The sequence below is a fragment of the Odontesthes bonariensis genome, chromosome 7, assembly GCF_027942865.1.
Source record: "Odontesthes bonariensis isolate fOdoBon6 chromosome 7, fOdoBon6.hap1, whole genome shotgun sequence".
Lineage (NCBI taxonomy): Eukaryota > Metazoa > Chordata > Actinopteri > Atheriniformes > Atherinopsidae > Odontesthes > Odontesthes bonariensis.
In genome coordinates this window covers 28,968,190-28,989,252 of record NC_134512.1, presented here as the reverse complement: position 1 = coordinate 28,989,252, position 21,063 = coordinate 28,968,190, and the positions used below count along the sequence as shown (strand labels likewise).

At 40.0% G+C, this 21,063-nt stretch overlaps 1 protein-coding gene across 4 annotated transcripts in view; it reads left to right on the top strand.

Annotated features, from left to right (window-relative positions):
• insc (INSC spindle orientation adaptor protein) overlaps positions 1–13,811 on the top strand; it is a 60,024-nt gene extending 46,213 nt beyond the window's left edge. For all 4 annotated transcript variants that reach the window (XM_075470467.1, XM_075470468.1, XM_075470466.1 and 1 more), the window contains exons 7-13: positions 4,272–4,397; positions 9,023–9,194; positions 9,507–9,685; positions 9,856–9,922; positions 10,956–11,111; positions 11,951–12,027; positions 12,825–13,811. In XM_075470467.1, coding sequence (XP_075326582.1) covers positions 4,272–4,397; positions 9,023–9,194; positions 9,507–9,685; positions 9,856–9,922; positions 10,956–11,111; positions 11,951–12,027; positions 12,825–12,953 — 906 coding nt within the window. In that variant the 3' untranslated portion in view covers positions 12,954–13,811. The remainder of the gene's footprint in view (positions 1–4,271; positions 4,398–9,022; positions 9,195–9,506; positions 9,686–9,855; positions 9,923–10,955; positions 11,112–11,950; positions 12,028–12,824) is intronic.
• Positions 13,812–21,063: the final 7,252 nt, after the last annotated feature.

Here is a 21,063-nt window from a genome sequence, read left to right as displayed (position 1 = left end):
GATGTTTTTCACATGAAAAAATATTTGACAAATTCTAAATTGTTGCAGTATTGAAAACAGCTGCAGAAATTGTCTAAATTAAGAAGAGTGCACAACTTTTATGTGTTCACAAAACAGGGTGGTGAGATCTTCTAGTTCTAAATTCATGCCCTACTTACTCATTACCTCAAAACATGACTGGCATCTCATTCTCTTTGTTTACCTCCTCGTTCAGAGTAATCACACAATCGTGTTTGTGAGTGCCTGAACTGCAGCCGTTTGTTACACTAGGCCGGTCAGAGCAAACCATTGAAAGTAGTTATGCCCTTATGTAACACTGTAAAATATTGGCAATATTGAAATATCAGCTGTATAGGTCACTTAAAAAGAAGTTATATAAAACTACATATATCTAAGCACTTTTGAGCTGAAGTAGTTGTCTTATTTTGCCCCGAATGACTGCATTTGAAAGTCTGCATCTGCTAGTAGGCCGTGTGCCGGATTGATAATATAAAGATCCTTCTTCTCATCTGATCTTTACATATTTGAAATCTGAGTGACAACAGACGCACCAGCAAACAAAAGGTACAACATGACAGCTCCACACAGAAAACAATACTGAGCCGTGCCGTGACAAACAGCAGCTGGAGAGGGAGTTTCATGTCTCAGTTTACCTGCAGCACTAACAAGATGGGCACTGACCAAAAAGGCTAGATGTGAGCAGATTCCTCGTGTGTCTGTGTGTGTTCGTGCTCTGAAGGTTGAGAGCTGGGAATTGCATGAGGTGGCAGTAACTCGGGCCTGATAAGAGACAGTGTGTCATCCAAAGAGTGTGGGCAGAATACATTTTGAAATAAAGTGAACATGTTAAAGTGATATCAAAATTAGATTAGATCTCACGAAATCGTGCCCTGCCTGGGTTAGAATAAGATGGTCAGCACTGTGGAACCCGTAACCAACAAACCCATTCTTAAATGCAGAGAGGTTTATTTAAATTTTCACACGCCTTGGCTGAACGTTAGCAAGTACAACGTAGCAGAGTAAATGATTTTGAAATTATGAGATGGAAAGAGATTACACGCTCTGCAGGCCTGTCGTTGCACACACATGGATAAAGAAGCACGCGTGTGAGAGTAAATGTGTTCAAAGGGCTCCATTTAAGGGATGAGGATGAAATCAGTGGAAGCAATTGTTTAAAAAGGAAGGGAGATAAATGGATGACAAGCCTAACAATCTGTGAAAAAGTCTGTGAGGATGCAATGAATAGAAATAGATGCCTCCACCACTGTTCTTGCAGGGGCAGTCTTTGAGCTCACCATGGTTGCCTTTACACTGCATGAGGGCGTTTGTTACCATCTGGCACCCATCCTAACTACTTGTTATATTCAGGTGGGAAAAGATACATATTTTGTTGTTCTTTTTTGAGAAGTTATACAATTTCTTTTTTTCAAATTTTTTTCATTGCATCTATGAAAACTACTTTAGATAACCCGGTTTGACCGACATAAAATAGTATTTCTACACAAAAAAAATGATTCCAAAGGAGCTATCAGCTCAACGCCTGACATATCTCAGCATGGTGTTCGGTGTGTCCTCAAAGAATCTGAGGAAACGGGAGGACAAAAAAAGAAGTGGCAGGTCTGAAAAAAAAAAACTGTCCACAGCAGATGAACAGCATCTGAAAGTGAAAACCTTGAGAAATAGGGGGAAAAAAATAACAAAGACCTCACACAGGACCTAAGAGATGCATTTGGCCCTTCAGATAAGGTATGTCAAATGACACAAGACCTGGACTGAACATCAACAGGTCTTACGGAGTGATAAATCCTCCCCAGAGCCCGGACCTCAACACATTTGAGGCAGTGTGGGATCCTCTTGACAGAGAACAGAACTAAAGGCAGCCAACATCCAAAGAAGAGCTTTGAAAAGAAGCCTGGAGAACTATTCCTGAAGACTACTTAAAGAAATAACAAAAAAGCTTGTCTAAGAGGGTTCAGGCTGTGTTGAAGAATAAAGGTGCTCATACCAAACATTGACTTTCAAGTTCTATAATTTTACAAACTCAAAACAAGTTTTTGCCTTATATGCTGCATTTCAATTTATGTTTCCCTATGTCAATTATTAGCTGTACCTGAATGAGAGGTGGCTCAAGATTGTTACTCAATATTATAAATAACAAAGGTTTTATAGATATAATTTGTTGCCTGGTTCTTTTTTTAAACTGCTGAACTTGAAAAGTCCAATTAAACCTTGTTCTTTTTCAAAACAGGCCCACTTAAAGATAATTTTACCTTTTGGAAAAATATTCAGAACCAAAGAACTAATTCACAAATTGCGTTCAGTCCTTCAGAGATTCTCCACCTTACTTTTAAAATGACACAGCCTGTCACATTGTAACATCACTAGCAAGCTGTTTGAACCAACGTGCGAGTCTCTTTGGAGTTTCAGAAGGTTTACTGAAAACTGCCCGACAGTGTTGGCAGTTCTTACAGGTATGGTGGCCCAATATTGCGTAGGCAGTGAACAGGGTGGAGGGCAGGATGATTAACCACTCCAAGCCTCGGCAGCACAGCCTTAGCAGAATATGAGACATGCCTGCTCAGTATAATGGCCTTATTAGGATAATGGTGGTAGTTACAGGCTTCGTCTTCCTCCAGGTAATTCTAGCTATCTGCGCAGTGAATACAATTCTCCAAGTGTGTTTTTTTTTTTTTATTTTTTTTTTTTTTTTGGTCAGAGGCATGCTTTAGTGTAGGCATGGAGCCAATGCAGGAGCTGTTTTTGTTTGTTTACACCAAGCATAACCCAACAGAAAATGCTCAGCTATTATGGCTCGCAAGTCATCTTTTCCTTTTTCGGTGTTGTGTTTTCCATTCATGAAACATGTATATTTTTATCCAGTATCATAAATAGTTTGAGCCATTTGATAGGCTCTATTGTTGGCATGCTCGCTGAGCAAAGCTGGCCAAATTCATCGGTCATTTCAGGCCTCTTGGAATCTTTAAAACCAGCATCAAGCTTTTTTGGCTCAGATCTGTAGGGCTCCTTGGCTGTCACGGCTCAGTCTATAGCAAAGAGCATTTTGATCCCTCATTTTGCACATTAATGTGTGCTCCAAGACAAGAGTGGACAATGACAACTGGCGTATAATTTGATTGTACGGTGCCTAACTGTGAAAGACTCATAAGAGTCTGAAAGAGAGGTTATTTTTTTTTTCTATCTAACAGCCATTTATGTCCCAAGATAATTTATTTTGTGGAAAACACATAGAGAACAAATTCAAGCAGGCACACTGTTTAAACGCACAACTAAATAAAACAAAAAACTTCATGGTAAAAGTAAACTTATGGTACCTCACTTTGTTGTTGCTGTGTATTCTTGATACACCCCTCACCTAAACTGGTTGTTCTGAGTCTGCTCAAGAGTTGCTTATTATATATGTTATCTTTTAGGGGTAGCTTGTGATTTTGCACACATTGGAGCCTCCAAAACAGATGTGACAGCTATGGCTCTGCTAAAATAAATGACATACAGCCTTAAAAATGGAGGAAAACAGCAACAGCAACAAAAGCAAATAACTGTGCTGCAACTCTTTTCATAGTCACGGCAGGACTGTTAAACAGCAGGAAAAAAATTAGCAAACACTTACACACCGGCCTTTTAAAGAGCTGGTGGATTTTCTATGAGCTATGCACATAACGACTGTAAAAAGTCACAGTTAACACAGGAGGTGAGCAAGATGTACCCTTTAAGCTTGAATGCCAAGCCGAGTTATGCTGCTTGTATCCTCAAAAGAAAAGTGAATGCACAGTCAAGTAAAGAGTGTCTTGAGGCGATTATGGGAAATGGATGATTTTCACATGACACATGCCTATGAGAAATACAGTTCCTGAATGTGCTCTCAAGTAATAATCATCAGTAATGATAATCACTTAAGGTTTGCTGGAAATGTAAAGCAAGAAAAGCTTAACTAAGTTATCATCAACCAGTATTACACTATATTCATAGTTTATTAGCCTTTGGGAAGCATAAATTCTATCAAAGCAGAGATAAAAATGACTTTATTCATCAGATGAACTACTTTTGCAATCCCGCGAAAACATTTTTGCAGCTTGTTTTCAGGCTGGCTCAATCAGCAGCATCACCGCAGTTTGTTCAGCTCAAGACCCCTAAAAGGCTGGATGTGGTTTTGCCATTGTGGAAACTGAACTTGACACAATTTAGCATCAGTGCAGATTCATGAGGCACTCTCCTGTGGCTTAAATATAAAATGATGTTTCCCACTTCCACAGGAAGGAGCTGTGGTGGCCCTGTTTAAGATCTGCCGGCAGGACCGCTTCAGAGACCTCTATGCTCACGCTCTGAGAACAGTGGCCTCCATCTGCTGCGTGGAAGAGGGCATCAACCAACTAGACAAGGTATAGGGGGTACACAACACATTTACATTATACCATAATAGAAAAAAATGGTGTTCATAAGTTAACATGAACATGACACAGGGAAAGCAGACTGAAGCAAATTAAGGACATAATTTCCAATAAAAAAACGACTGCTACCGCCAGTCCGGCTGCATGATGTTAATACCGATCAGCTAAAGTTTTTCCTCTCTTCCCAGTAACACATTCTAGTTTGCTGAGGACACATTCAGCCATCCTCACCCTTTCCCCATGTTATGACTGCGAGGCCTCAGTTTATTATCACAGGTGAACATATGCCAACAATGGCAGCCGGAGGAGGCCTGGCTGGACAGAAACATACTGTGTAATCATCAAGGATCTGCAGTCAAAGCAACAGTTTGGCAGGAAGAGGGTGTTGAATGTTCTTAAAGGATAATTTGATATGTCAGTGAATTGGTTTCAGTTTTCCATTCCCTCATATGATTAATATTTTATGCATAACACGTGATCCTGTGTCGTTCCTGCTGGTATCACTAATTGCCATGAATAAGATCACGTTTCCTAATCACACCAGCAATTAGTGTTGGTCATTTTTAAGGGGACATAAAAACATGTGAAGCAAATGATTTTCTCGCATAATGACAAACTGTGTGCACCTTTACATTGTTCAAGAGGAACATTTGACTTCTTCACAACATTGGACAACATCTGACAGCAAGGTCTCCTGTAAATGAGCTCAAAAAGTCCAGCTGCCTCAGAGGACCACCATTAAACGCAGCTATGTCATTCAAAAGCTCTGAGACGGTGAGATAATCAATACCATATTGCGAATAGATTGGGTGTATGACAGCATTATACAGCACGCATACCAGGACGTGATTTACAGTGAACCTCTGCGGGACACAACAATGAGCTCATTAGTTGGACCTCCTGAACGCTGAGCCAACAGGTCAGACATTAAAACCCAAATGACTCTTTGCAATTTATGCATGCGTGTGTGTGTAAAGGAGAGAATATGGGACAGGGAGGGAGGAGGCTAATGAGACGTCCATCATTGTTTGTCCTGCTTTGTTCTCTGTGGAGAATTCCACCAAAAATAAACAGCAGACACACCTGTGCTGAGCGAATGTTCACAGAAAGAAAAATATGTCTTGATTCGTGCGAGTAATGATGCCGCAGTGGTGTCTGTTCACATACAGAGCAGCTGGGACGGCGGGAATCAGCCGGCTGTGAATACTCTGTAACTGGAACCAAAGTCCGCCCCAGATTAGCAGGCTAGTCCCTGTAGGGAGCCTGTCAGGCAAGTCTGTGCTACCAACCGCTCACCGGCGATCGCTCAGGCTTGAGAAACACAACTGTCGCTGTTGATGGGTGATCTAGAAAAGGGCCCAGTGTGCACCTTTACTGCTCATTGGTGGAGATAACTTTTCAGTTCCTTCTCCAGCAGGCACATTATTTAATCTTAATAAATGTTTATTGTGGCAAATCAATTGCTCATTGATTATGTGCCTGATGAACAAAGACAAAGAACAGTATAGTATGGAGGGTGGATGGATTTAACACGTTAGAAGACTTCACATCACAAATACAGAGCAATAAAGTAGGTTGGGTAGCATGTGATAAACAAAACCACGGTGGTTACCATCTGTAAAATTAAAAAGAATCATAAAGCGTACCCCAAAATATGAACTAATATGAATAACTGCCCGGAACAATTAATGTTTGATTTTGGGCTAAAGGGCATTGCCCTGAGTGAGCGTGTCAGAAAGTACAAGAAATGATCCGGTTTTTTTGGGCTGTTTCATGCTGTTCCTTTATGTTAACATAGCAGGAGAAATAATGTTTCTTCTAACTTCATGTCAAAATCTCTGAGGCTGTGACACCGTGAATTTAGAGAGCACTTTCTCTGCATTCCTACAGAAATGAAATGTGCATTCTCTGAGGTGTGCTGTGAATTCTTAAGGGTGGAGCTGTGAAGTGCTACTCCTTTCCACGGCCCAAGTTAAGAAGGAAGACAATGCTCACCCTAATATGTTGATCATGCAGTTGATTTCATTTGGAAGAGCGGTGCTTTGTTGTGTTATAGTGAAAGACAGATGTCTCGTTCAGTGTGCTTTAGCAGCTGCTTTTCAGAGACATTCACTCACAACACTGAACACATGAATTGTCACAGAGTGACCGTATGGAAGCCTGAAAGAGCCTCTACCAGTTCATGATGTCGGTTGGACAGGAATTCTTTTTTTTTTTTCCTAACTTTTGTTTGATGTAACTAATTATCTATCTATTTATTTTTTTGCCATGTACACTCTGTGTTTTTCCTCCAACTACAGAGGTTGTGAATGTGAATGTGATTATTTTTAGTTTATTGTTGGTGAAAAGTTGTGCCTTTAACCACCGGGCTAACTTTAATACCACTTATTTGACTAATTCAGAAGTTATTTGACGGTGGCCCGGATATAAAACTGAATCGAATGCATTCTCTGTCCTGTGAATGAGAAGTTGGAGGAGTTTGCAGGTGTTGAGAGTGGATTGTTCCACGTCAGTGGGTCGCTCTGGCACACCGCTGCTGACGTCCATGGAGACAAAAATAGGGAATTGGCCTATGAAGCTCGACGCGCTGATGCTCGTCAGCAGATAAAACTGACAGGTGCGGCAGGCTGAGAGCTGACAGCTTGCTCCATTCGAGCTGTTTGTTGGTAAACTTCAGTTTTGAGGGGTGATGGCTGGCTGTGCCTCAGAAGCATTAGCTTTTACTCTTCCTATATGACAAAAATGATGGTTGTGATTGAAACATGACTAACAAATACAGAAAATAAAAAAAAGGTCAGATGTAGCAGGCAGTGAATGCATTCCCCAGGGTTTCCAATTATGTGGGTGATTTCCAGAGTGTTTTTTTTTTTTTTTTTTTTTTTAACATTGAATCATGTGCAAAAGTTACAAAGACGTACCACTTACAGGTAGAGACAACAGTCAGCAGCTGCCAGTCAGCATGAACTGAGCAACACTGCCCCCAAGTGGAAGAAGGCATTTCCTACATCTATACTGTTTCCAGAAGCCTCTACACACTAACACTACTCGGCACACACAAGCAAATACAAGCACAGAGATGAAATAAATGTATGACATCGTGCCTCATGAGCCTTATTTTCTTCATGTGGAAGAATATTTCCTTCTCTGTTCTGAGAAGAGACTCTGAGCTCCACTTTAAAAGCTGATGATGCACACAAACTGGGTAGATGCCAGTCAGATATACAAGAGTTACTCAGCACCACACTAACTCTGGAGGTGAACATTAAATCAAATGGCACGTCTTAATTGCACCAGCTTTATGGTCAGAGCAAAGCTGACACTTCGGAGGTCAAGTGGGTTCATCTGTGTTTTTCTTTTAATAAGCATAAAGGATAGTGCATTTTAAACTTCTTCAGGACATCAAGTATGACACAATAGTTTCTAAAAATGCGTTGCCAATGTGGTGTTTAGGGAGCCAACCAGCCAAGGCCTCCACCAATGAGTCATAGTCTAACAAAAACCTAAGAGACAAAAAATCTCCATGTCAGCTTCCAAGGCCCCGTCACAGAAAATAGCCAATGAATCACTATTTGGCCGCACTGTGATTCAGAGTACAGTAAGATAAGTGACTCAGGTGAATTCAGGCAAACAAATACCCAGTATGCTGTCACATGCCTTCTAAAGGGGAATTACTTATGTCTGGTCACTCTTGTCTGACTGGTTGCACAAATGGCTGTCCTTCTCTAAGGCTCTCTGGTCTCCATGAGCGAGTTCTGCTCCTCATTAGTGACTGTTGGCTTGTTGGTTGGTCGTCTGTTCAGGTCTTGGTGGATGGAATTTTCTTGCATTTGACACTAATGAAAGCTGCTGTGCTTTGGAGCAGATTTGAAATGTTACAGAACCATTTTGTATCCTTTCCCAGATGTGGACCATCATGTAACTCTGCCTCATCTTTGGACATGCACCATTTTGTATAAACAAATGCATCACTTTTTTAATCACAGCCAATGATTTCATTCAGTTGGATTTTTTTTCTGTCAAGCTAGTGGAAGCATCTCAAAGACCCCGGTTGGAATCACCAGAGCTCACTGTCACTATCGTCATATTTCAACAAAACACTCCAAAAAGCTAGTGTTGCTTTATCCAGGGGAATTTTGTGCAGGCTAAGGAAAAAATTGACATCTAATATAATCTGTTATTAGATAGATAGCCTGAAACATAAGAAAAGGTGGAAATCTTAAAAGAACTTGAAAAGCAACAAAGAGCCCTTTACTACAGTGCATTGACAGTGACCGTCGTCACTAAGGCATAAAGCTCCCACATTGAGTTATGCTGTCCACCAACTGGGTTAAAATTAATTTTTGAGATACTTGATCTTATCTTTATAATACATTAAAAAAAAACTAAAGAAAAAAATTGCAATCAGTTCATTCTAATGAAATCACTTACCTGAAAATTCACACTAATTAAATTATACAAGTTAACCACACATGATAAACATCTTTGTTTAGATGAACATCTTTGTTTATCCTGTGTGGATAACCCGTTTAAACAAATGAACAAACCATCAGCAAGATTACAAGTTTATGTTTCCACTGGAGCTGTAAAACACGGCCTGCTCTTTGTTTGACGTGTAGGTGGATGGGATCCTGTGCCTGGCAGACATCTTGACTGATGACAGCAGCGTGGAAGCGGCCAGGGCTGAGGCGGCGGCGGTCGTGGCTCAGATCACGTCACCCCACCATACATCCACTCAGCATCTAGCCAGCTTCCTGGAGAGCATGCACGACATTGTCACTGCGCTCATCAGTGAGTGGACACGCCGGCCATGATGCCACGTTCACCTTTGACCTATAGTCTGGCTGAGCGGGGCTCATTTCAAGAAACAAGATTTGTTGATGGGACTGTAATAAAAGGGAAAATTCAGAATACTGGATTGTTTTAATGTGAATGTTTAAACTTAATCTGAAATCTCTGCGGATGAAAAGCTTTCAGTGCGAATAACAGAGGCAGCTGACAAGTGAATTTTACGTTTCGCTGTTATTGCATTCCGTGCATTTTGTTATATCAGAACTTTGCTTGTAACCCCTGTATTTAGTGTGCCGTGCTTTATTCTCTCAGAGCTGTGCGAGACCGCCTCCTGCGGTGAAGTCTTCCTCCTGGCCTCTGCAGCCTTGGCCAATATCACCTTCTTTGACAGCATGGCCTGTGAGATTCTCCTGCAGCTGAATGCCATCCACATCCTGCTGCAGGCCTGCAAAGACCGTCAGAGAGTGGACACACCCTACTCAAAAGACCAGGTGCTCATCTGAATATGTTGTACCGGCAAAATCCCAACTTCACAGCGTAAATGTGCTGTGTATGTGTAGAAAGCAGCGATGATTTTGTGCTTTTTGAACAGCTGGTTGAAAAAGAATTTACAGAAATGTGTAACGCTGGTCATGCTTCTTGTTCATTGTTTAAATCTCAGGTGGTGACAATTTTGGCAAATCTCTCGGTCTTAGAGCCATGCGCCTCTGAAGTTCTGCAAGAACAAGGTAATGTGTTCTTTAACTATAATTTCAAATAAGTGTGTACACATAAGTGTTGTTTTTCCTGGCAGTTTATTGAGGCTGAAAGAAAAGGAACCACTGCACTGTACTTCTCTGGTGTCCATTAGCTGAGGAAAAAGCTCCTTTAGCAGGTGAATTTTTCTTTATTCCTCTAGAGGGCAGCATCAGGCAATTTCTGTGAGGAGGCTCAGAGCCGATCCATCACATATAAACATATAAGCGTAATCTTAATGCTTAATTGTGTTTCTTATTATTTCATACTTAAACTTTCCGCTCTGATGTTATATTATTATGTTAAGTCTAAATGATACCCTTTTGTCAGCTCTGAGCTTTTTACATCCCATTATAAAGGACATTTAGACAGTCATGCCTTTCTGCATGGGCCCAACTCACGGTGTCAACCTCGAACTGTCAGCTCACGTGGTATCTGTACAGTTCATTAAGTTATTGCGTTCATATTTGCATGTTAATTACAAAAGTAAAAAGAAAGTACGGTTTGGTCTTGTGTTAGTAAAATCATGCAGATGAATAAAGAAATGGCATCTCAGAATGAAAACCTTCTCTGCGTCAGTCTCCGTTTGTGATCGGCGTTGTTCCCACTTGTCCTGATGCAGTGATCCTGACCCTCTCAAGTTTAATAATCAGCTGAATTCTCTGTCTGTGTTTTATGTCGCTCTTTTGCTTTTATTTGTTGTATTTACTTTTTATTTTTATTTTTATTTTTTATATTCTGGCTTGCTAACAGCCCTTCGGTTTTTCCTCTCTGTGATTTTCTGCCTTCTTTCTAAATCGCCTGAATCATTAAAGTTATCAACCTGATCTGTGTGTGTGTGTGTGTGTTTGGATCTGTATTTTTTTTGTCTGGTATCTGTTTTTATGATTTTTGTTTTTATATTTTTTGTCTTACCATACAGGAGTTGTCTTGGTGCACTGACTCCTTCTTGCTCTTCTGTTACTTGTATCTCTCTTCTGGTCCTCCTTGACTAATCTGTGCTGTATGTAACTGTATGTTTGTTAGGAATAGAGAGACTGCTACTGCTGCTGGGAGAAAAGCCATCTTCCCCTAGTCCATCAGAGGGCGCAGCCTGCGAGCGTGTCCAGCAGAAAGCTGCAGTCACGCTGGCACGTCTGAGCAGAGACCCCGACGTGGCCCAAACTGCCATCCAACTAAAAGGTAATCCATTATTTCTCTGTGATTTGACACAACTACAGTTTCTTATCAATTCATTATATATATTGTAGCTCTGTAGTAAATGTTAAACTGACAGTGAACACAGAAAAGACATTTATGAATACAACTTTCCAAAATTGGCCTCCCAAATATGCAAATTTCTCCCAAAAATGTACAATTTACAATGAAATGTTATAATAGATGACTTTGATAGTGCTTGGTAATAAATTACAAAGATTCTGAGGTCTATGACAATTTTAGCCAGTTGTGTATATATAAAAGAGTTTAGAATATGCAACTGAATTTTGAGTTTTCGTTCAGAACTCTTAAAAAATGTAGCTTATTTAATTTTATTTAGCATTATTACAACATTGTTGGATACTAAATATAGGCCTTGAGGTACTCCACTCTAGGCAGACTCGCCAACTGGCCGTGATGCAAAGATCATCTTATGGTTTTAATATATCCTAAAGACAGATTGGGAACCACTGTGTCTCACAGGCTGGAAGTCTTCCTGCTGTACTGCATAAATGTAACAGTAGATCCACTCCCGTGCAGACCTCTTGGAACTCTTTATGAATGTTTTTTTTTTTTTCAAAAAAGACAAAAAAAAACCAAAATAATAATCTGAATGTTTGAGAATGGAAATTCCCATATTTCCCATTTCTGTAAAAAAAAGTAGAGATGAGAAGTGATACCACTACCACAAAAAGGGGTACCCAGAAGTCTGCTGTGGACAGGTACCTCTGCTCTGCGACTCTTTTTTTCTCTTATTAATGTGATTTCATTTAAAATAAAAATGTGACAAGCTGGTAACGGAATTTTTCCTCTGCCATCTTAAGCTGTTCCTTGCCTCATCGAGCTCTGTCGCTCCCCCACTGAGAGAAATAACAGTGACTCTGTTCTGGTCGCTTGCCTGGTAAGTGTAAAGGATGTCTCCATACGTCTATGTGTGCATGCAGACCTTTGAATATGTTTAAATGATCCTGTGTCCTGAATACAAATAATTCATTCAAACATTCAAATTGCCTATTTCAGATGGATGCATGCCTAAAATACTATGGCCATATAGCATTTCTCCAGTAAAATTTAACAGGTATGCATGCACTATATAACAGGTTTCACTGAGCCAAAGTCCAATTTAATTACATCCGCAGGGCACACTTTCAATCAGATAGCTGTCTGCTTCAGATGATGTAAGATTCTCTGTGCTTAAACATAGTACATCCAAATCACAGGTAACATCCCTGCTTGCAATTCACCCCTCTGTCATTCTGATCATGATCATTAAGATGCAGGATTTCAAGCACATGTTGGTCAGGAGCTTAATTGGACTGCCCGAGAAATGCCCTCTTTTTTACTGCGTCCACACTTGTCAGTCTATTCAAATTAATGCTATTCCATTTTATCCCTTTAGCCAAGGGTTAAGTAGTGCATTTGTAGATGTTGAATTTTTCTCTTCAAAGGATGCCGAGCTTTCACAGATAATTTGTAATATTAAATGTAAATGTCGCAGGCTCTGCTGGCTGAGTGGGTGAGGGGTGTCATGCGTGTTAGTCCTACATTCTTCAAATCACACGAAATTCACAGCGTGTTATTTTGAGCTGCATACGCATATTCTGTGTCTTTTTTTCAGTGAAGCATGTTAAACACTTAAAGTCATAATTTAATCTCCCCAGTTATCTTGAAGTGTTTGCGTGTTATGTGTGCCTCCAGGCTGCTTTGAGGAGGCTAGCAGCAGGCTGTCCAGACAGCATCGAGGCAGCCGACCACCAGCAGCTCATCAAACCACGGCTAGTCGACTCTTTCCTGCTGTGTTCAAACATGGAGGAGAGCTTTGTATGATGGCCTGCGCACCAAACCACTGAGAGCTGAATTTTGTACTCAGAAACATTGCATCTATTCTATGACTCGTGCTTTCTTTGCCACTTTACATCCCGAGATGATTCCTCAAATTTGATCCTGGATCTGGGTGATTACAGCAAAACTGCATTGTGTCAGCTTAAATTATTGGAGAAGACATAAGTATTTGTAAATATATATTTGTGTTGCCTTGTGCAATCCGATTGTGCAAACGATCCCATTAAATGCAACACGTTTTCAGTGTTCTGAGGAAAAAACAGAGCCAATAAAATTCAGATCAGTAATTGTTTCAGCGAGTATTTTGTGTGAATAGGTGCTACTTTTTAAAATTATATAAGTTTAACCTTATCTGAGACAAAACACTTTTATATTCCACCACCGTGCAATTTAGTGTGTGCTGTATGTATTGATAAAGTTTCAAGGCAAAAAACTGCAAATGCCTCTGAAAGAACTGTTCATCGTGGCAGCCATTTATGTCCAGTTAAGTCATTTTAAACTATTTTTCTTTTATGTTTCAGCAAGTCGGCAACCACTATTTGAATAACAAATCCAACTAAATTATTACAGGAAGCAAGTTTTTCGTTGTGTTTGTGGTTTTAATAAGCTTAATGATAGGTCACAGACATTTTTCATGAGGAAATAAGGTAACATCTTGTGATTGAACCAGTCAAAAATTCTTTTGACATGTCAACTTATTTACTTTTAAAATTTTTTTGCCTTTAATCTCAAGTACTACCTTTGCTACTGGAAAACAAATCTTGAATTTGAACATGCTTTTTATTTAAAGAGAATTACCATTATTGTATGCAATGCATGGAATAAAGGCAATTATCTATCCAATGTTGAATGTGTTTTATTCTTGTGCATAACTGTTGCATGTATTGCAGTGGGTCTGTTTACAGCAGCCATGTCTATATCAAATTGCGTGTTACCTAAATGGGAAAAGCATGCGTGTAAAGGAAAAACAACATATATCAGCAGGCACGTTTACAGAACACGTGAAGAAGCCAAATGATTGTGTTTGTTAGTGGGTGAAAATGGTCTGTAGGGTACAAGCGCTTTGAGGGGTAAACAAGACTAGAAGCATTCAGTAAATGCTATTCCATTTACGTATTCTTCCGCTCTGTGAGACTGTTTTGCTAAACTTGTCAGAAAAGCTGGAAATCAGCCCCTTAAGATTAAGTTTGAACTCACTTTGATGTCAATCTGATATGGATATTGTTTGACACTATTTTTGTTTTTAAGGGACCAACTTATGTTTGTAAAACTTACATTTTTCTTTGGGCTGACATCTACAAACAGCCAAGACCCCAAATTTACATTTGCACTATATACAGTATATGATATAATGTGTGCAACATAAAACATTTATATTTATAATCTTCAACCAATTGCTTTTTACATATCATTTTAGTTGTGTACTGCTGGAAATCACTAAACAATAAATACACACGGCTGGCAAATGTCATGTGCATTCCATACACATACAAAACTAAACTTGAGTTTCAGCTCATTTTTTTCCTTTGTGGCCTTTGGAGGCTTTCACCAGCACTCAAATATTCATCAATAAATAGCTGTATTTAAAAGCTCAAAGAACCTAATGTACGCTGCATGCTCAGACTCAAAGTACAGACAATTAGAGATGAGGACGAGAAGTTTAACTTTGAAGTTTACTGTTGCGGTAATGGAGCCTTTTCCTTTAAAGATGGCTAAAAGACAGTGAACACTGCATCTCGAATTCACCTAGTTATCAGAGACATTGTCGAGAAGACATGTCACATTCTGCATTTTTAAGTAACTTATAGCCGAAAGTGATCCTACTCGACTGTAAGTTCAAGTTCACATACAGTATTTGATCCTGCTGCCCCCGAGTGGCCAAAGATGAGAATGCATAAAAGTATGTGAGAAGTCGCAATCAAGGAGTGCATTAACCAATCAAAAGCTATAGTGTTCCTGAATTAAATTGACCACTATCCCCTATGAAGTAGTTAAATTCTCAGGAAACATCAAATTCTGTGAAATATCGACCCAACTTTCATGTAGAGGATCATCACTTGGGTGGAAAAGTCTCTAAAGAAGAAGCTGTGCCAAGTCAGGAGTGTGGCTGTGGCGTAAACAATATCCAGATCAGGGACAGTTTTGGTGGTGGACTCACCAACATTTATCAAAAATACATCCAGGCGGTTTGGCCTGCTTTCAAAAGTGCAGTGCGAAAGGGAACCAAACCAAATGAAGGTGTGGAATTTTTGGCATTCCCCACCCAATCGAACCGAGTCCTCTGGACTCTCCTGGTGAGAAAGCCCCTTAAGTGTTTGCTGGAGTCAGAATGCAGCCAAAAACCACACTGGAAAGAGTAAAAAATCCAATACGGGAAAAAAGAATAAACCCAAGTCCTCTTTAGCGAAAGACTTAATTGTTAAGCTTTGAGGTCCTTCTTGTCATGGTTTGAGCCGTAATCTGTTTTCCCAACTGACCCTGTATGCATCATGTATCTTCTGCCTGATCTCCTGATTGTTTGCACCTGGTCTGCAGCCTATATAGCTCTCAGTTTCTCTCCAGTTCCCTGCCAGATTGTCTGCAGTCCTTACGCAGCTTTCAAGCCTCTGTTTCTCTGCATAATTCTCCTGCCTGCTTGTTTTTGACCTGGACTGTTTTTTGATACTGTCTTTTGGATCCTGCATTACGGATTGGAAACCTGGATTTTGGATACTGGACGTTGGATTTTGGATTCTGGATTTAGGAAGTCGGCTTCTGGACTGTCTCACTCCTCCCGTCGCCAAGAGGATTTTGCTGTTTGTGCCCTGCTTCACCTCACCTGTTCTCAGCCTCCACCCTAGCTTTCCGCAGTGGACAAGGTTTCCCTGGGCTGAGCAGTTACTCCCTGAGTTTGTTCCTTAAAATAAAGACTGTTCTATCTACTCCTTGGGTTGTGTCTTTCTGGGTCCATTCTGTGTTGGAACGGGTCATTACACTTCTTTTATGTACACAATTTTGGGATAGGCCATTCCCCTTTCTTCCAAATAAGAAACTCACCTATTCCTGGAAACCAGTATATCACTATGGTAGACAGAGTGGCGTCGTCTCTGTTTGCTCTAAGGGCTTCTCTTTTTTTTTTTTTTTTTTTTACAGCAATGGCGTATTTTTTTTTTTTAAGCTTTGTGATTCATTATTTAACACGATGCTTCTCAGCTAATTTTATGTTGATGGCAAAAATGTGAGGAAACATGGGAGACCAATGTGAGACTGATAACACAAAGCAAGTTTTCATAGGTAGCTATTTAGAATGATTTCACAAACTATGACATACTATAGTACTGTACACAGTAGAAGGAGTTATACTGTACTGAATTTGCGGTCTATTGCTGTATTATAGAAGTAATCCTGTAACTGTATATTAGTAACCTGCTGTGGGTCCACCTGTATGGTAAAAGAGAAATAGTCCACCATAGTTATAATAAGTGGACAGCGGTGAGACAAAAAAACAATGTTTCAAATAAGCCAACAATTGTGAATCATGCTGATTGCATTGTATATTATAGTTAATGTACAAATATTTTTTAAAAAACATTTTATGTAATTATAGTAGCTCGGGGCTGCACAATGGTGTGGTGGTACTCCAGCTTCCTCTTACCAGCCAAAAACATGCATATTACATTATTTGGCATCTCTAAATTGAACCTACTAGGAGTGAGTGTGTGTGGTATTTTGTCTCATTAAGTGGGTATAGAAAATGGATGGATGGGAAATCAGGATTTCTTTAGGCTACGGCTACACGAAAACGTTTTTCACTGTAAACGATACTTTTGCTTATCGTTTGGCTGTCGCGGCCACACGGAGCCGGCGTTCCCACTACCCCAAAACGATAGTTTTTGAGAACGGGTTCCGGAGTGGGAAGATTTGAAAACGGCGTTGTTTCGTTTCCATTGTTACAGCGAAAACGGATTTGTTTACATCTGCACAGCCACATGGCTAACGCAGTGACGTATACACATACCTCAGTGACCAGAACAAAAAGCGGCTTCTATTCAAAATCCGGAAGAAGAAGACAACACAACAAGGACAGACAGCGATCATCATGGACCCCACAACATTGATAGCAGCACTGTTGCAGACACTGCTAACTACAGCGGCATTGTTGAAGGAACAACGTGAGCTTCGCGCTGGTAGAAGTAGGGGCGTACACGCATGCGCATTGCTTCTTCTATTGTTCTGGTGTGACCGGTGGGGGTGGCTTACAGCGCACCAAGAGGTGTTTCGTGTGTACTGCATCGTTTTCAGCAAGCGTGGCGTTTCCATCTGGACACAGAAGCTCACCTGTGTGGTCGAAATCGTTTTCGTACCCGTTTTCAAAAAAAACCCTCGTTTCGTTTTCGTGTAGACGTAGCCTTAGTTTCACATACTTCATTCTAATTGTTTTCCTGAGAGCTTAATTGTCCTTCCTTATTTTTCCTCATACTGGCTTTTCTTTTCTGGTGAGTTTTTTCTTGTCCTTTTAATTTATTCAGTAGATCTGACAGTCAATCGTTGGTCTGACTGGCTCAGTGGACAGTATTGGCTTTATCCGTCAGTCCTCAGCAGCCATACCCACTTTCCATTGTTACTTCCCCTTATTTGTGTCCTCATCCTCTATCCTGTTTATAAAACTCAGTAATACTACATGGTATTATTCATTTTCAAATATTGAAAATATATTGCTTGAAGTTTAATTTATCAAGAGTTTGTGCTTTCTTTTTGCCTCTTATCACCTTTAATGCCATACCTGTGATTGGAAGCTCTGTATTTATAGGCTGAGGGGTACAGCGTAGTGCATGGACCCTTCATTTCTCGACCGCTGGGGGATATGCAAAGATGCTGGGAATAGCATCTTTTATGAGCCCAGTCCCACCCTTTGTCAGGTGGACAAACTGATCTTTCTCAAAATGTCCCAGCAGAGTGGCAGAAGTTTCTTTCCTTCACATACTCAGTTTTGTATCGTGATTGAATGCACAATATTTGATTGTTTGACACTTTGAGCAATTACTGTAATCTTACATGTCTTAAAGCTAATCAAGAGCATATAACAACATTATACGAATTCCTAGCACTGCAGTAACTTGTGAAAATTGTGATACTTTGGTTAAAAAAATAAAAGTGCATCCAAAGTTAATCGTGATAGCAAATAATTAATTTAGTTAGATTTGGGAATAAAGAAAAATCAAAAATACAAAACTTCTTCAAAAGCTCATATATGTCCATGCCTATATATGTTTTCTTCAGTCCCGAACTGTCTCTAACTCAACTCAGGGTGACTGAGTGGAGCCTAAAGACTCTCAGCCTTGTCTCAGCTTCTTGGATTTTGCCAGCTTCTCCCTTAATTCTAATAAACTATACATAAATCTTGTCAATTGTTTTTGTAGCTCCCAACTTGAGCCAACCATTAATATTTTCCTCTTTGTGTCAGGAAGTCGTACGTTCGCACACCTTTTTCAGATTGACTGGAGCATCCCCATGCAGCACAACAAACAATGGTGGATACTTAACATACGAACAACATGGAGAAAATGAAAGACTTAACATGCTGTTTTTCTTTTCTTTTCTCAAATCAAATCAAATCAAATCAAATCAAATTTATTTGTATAGCACATTTCATGTACAAAACAATTCAAAGTGCTTTACATAAAATAAAAGCATTGCAGCAGGGAGTGGAAGAAGCATTAAAAATACATAAAAGAATATAAAGAGAAACAAATAAAATAATTTAAATGAATTTAAAAACAGGCAACAGTCTAGATAAGTTAAAAGATATTTCATGCATAGACACATGAGAACAGAAATGTCTTTAACCTGGATTTAAAAATGTCTACATTTGGTGAAAATTTAGTCTCCACTGGCAGTTTGTTCCACTTATTTGCAGCATAACAGCTAAATGCTGCTTCTCCATGTTTAGTCTGGACTCTGGACTGGACCAGCTGACCTGAGTCCTTGGATCTAAGAGCTCTGCTCGGTTTATATTCTCTGAACATATCACAGATGTATTTTGGGCCTAAACCGTTCTGGGATTTGTAAACCATCAGCAGGCTTTTAAAATCTATTCTGCGACTGACTGGAAGCCAGAGTAAAGATTTTAAAACTGGTGTAATGTGTTCAGATCTCTTAGTCTGGGTTAAAACTCTAGCAACAGTGTTCTGGATGAGCTGCAGATGTTTAATGCTCTTTTTGGGAAGTCCAGTTAAAAGAGCATTACAGTAATCGAGTCTACTGGAGATGAATGCATGGATGAGTTTCTCCTGGTCTTTTTGGGAGAGGAAACCTTTAATTCTGTTGATGTTTCTGAGGTGGTAAAAAGCTGCCTTGGTGACAGCTTTGATGTGGCTGCTGAAAGTCAGATCTGAATCTATCAACACTCCGAGTTTACGAACTTGGTCAGTGATTATAAGGTCCCGAGTCTCAAGATATGTACCAACGCTGACCCTCTTCTCTTTGCTACCAAACAGAATGATCTCAGTTCTGTCTTCATTTAATTGTAGAAAATTCTCTCTCATCCAGGTGTTTACTTCCTCCAGACACTGACACAGTACGTCTGCTGGGCTGCAGTCGTCAGATGACAGAGACACATAAAGTTTTGTATCGTCTGCATAACTGTGATAATTGATGTTAAAATTCTGCAATATCTGACCCAAAGGGAGCATATACAAGTTAAACAGAAGAGGTCCAAGAATTGACCTCTGGGGGACTCCACAAGTCATGGCCACTCGCTCAGATTCATAGCTGCCAATTCTAACAAAATAACTCCGGCCTTCTAAGTAGGACCTGAACCAGTTAAGGACCGCTCCAGAAAGTCCAACCCAGTTTTCCAGGCTGTGCAACAGGATTCTGTGATCTACAGTATCAAACGCAGCGCTGAGGTCCAACAGAACCAGGACTGAAACATTACCAGAATCAGTATTCAACCTGATGTCGTTTAACACTTTGACCGGAGCTGTTTCAGTGCTGTGATGACGTCTGAAGCCTGATTGAAAGTTATCAAGACTTCCACTTTCATTCAGAAAGTCGTTGAGCTGGTTAAATACAACTTTCTCAATAATCTTAGATATAAAAGAGAGGTTAGAGACAGGTCTGTAGTTGTTCATCATAGAGGCGTCTAGAGTTCTCTTCTTTAGGAGTGGCTTAATGGCAGCTGTCTTTAGTTACTTGGGAAAAATGCCTGATGCCAGTGAGCTGTTAACTATTCGTAGGAGATCACTTTCTACTGAGGTAAAAACAGTTTTTAAAAAGTCGGATGGTATTATGTCCAGAGAACAAGTTGTTGATTTCAGCTGCCGAACTGTTTCCTCTAGGATTTTTAAATGAACAATATTAAATTGTGACATTACGGCAGAGTTATTTCTAGGTTTTAGACACAGATTAGTTTTCTTGTTTGCCTGTGTTGCGTGAATGTTTTGTCTAATTGTTTTGATTTTTTGGCTAAAAAAGTTGGCAAATTCGTTGCATTTCTCAGTGGAGAAGGAGGTCTGGGTTTGACTGTTTAGGAGGATTTGTGAGTTTTTCAACCATAGCAAACAGAGTTCGAGAATTGTTGACATTCTTATTAATCATTTCAGATAAATGCAGCTGTCTGGCCTTGCACAGCTCATTGTTATAACTACGCAGGCTTTCTTTTCTGTTCTGTTTTACATCATGTAAAAGATCAGATAAAAAGATCATAGTCATAGGAGAATAGTTGCCAGTAAGTTACCAGGCCCCCAGTTAGCCAGTCTTAAGGCACAGTCTCAGAGCTTTTAAAAGAAGGTTTTAAAGGCAGGACACAAACATCTAACAGGTTCCTCTGATAACATATTGAACCCAACATTGCTCCCAATATATTCATCACTTGCAAGCAGCTTTGAGTAAAGGTATTTACTACATTAATAAATGTACAGTAAATAGCTACCCTGTTACAGAGAATAAATTGAGGTTTTGAGGGCAGCTCACAGAGATACACCGAGGAGAGGAGACAACGATGTGACGGGCTCAGAATCTGTTGGTCCTCCTCAAAGAATCAGGTGCTGGAGTGTTTCAGTAGCTTGCAAGTGATTTCGACATGATGAAGAAAGTAGCAGCAAAGAAATATGCA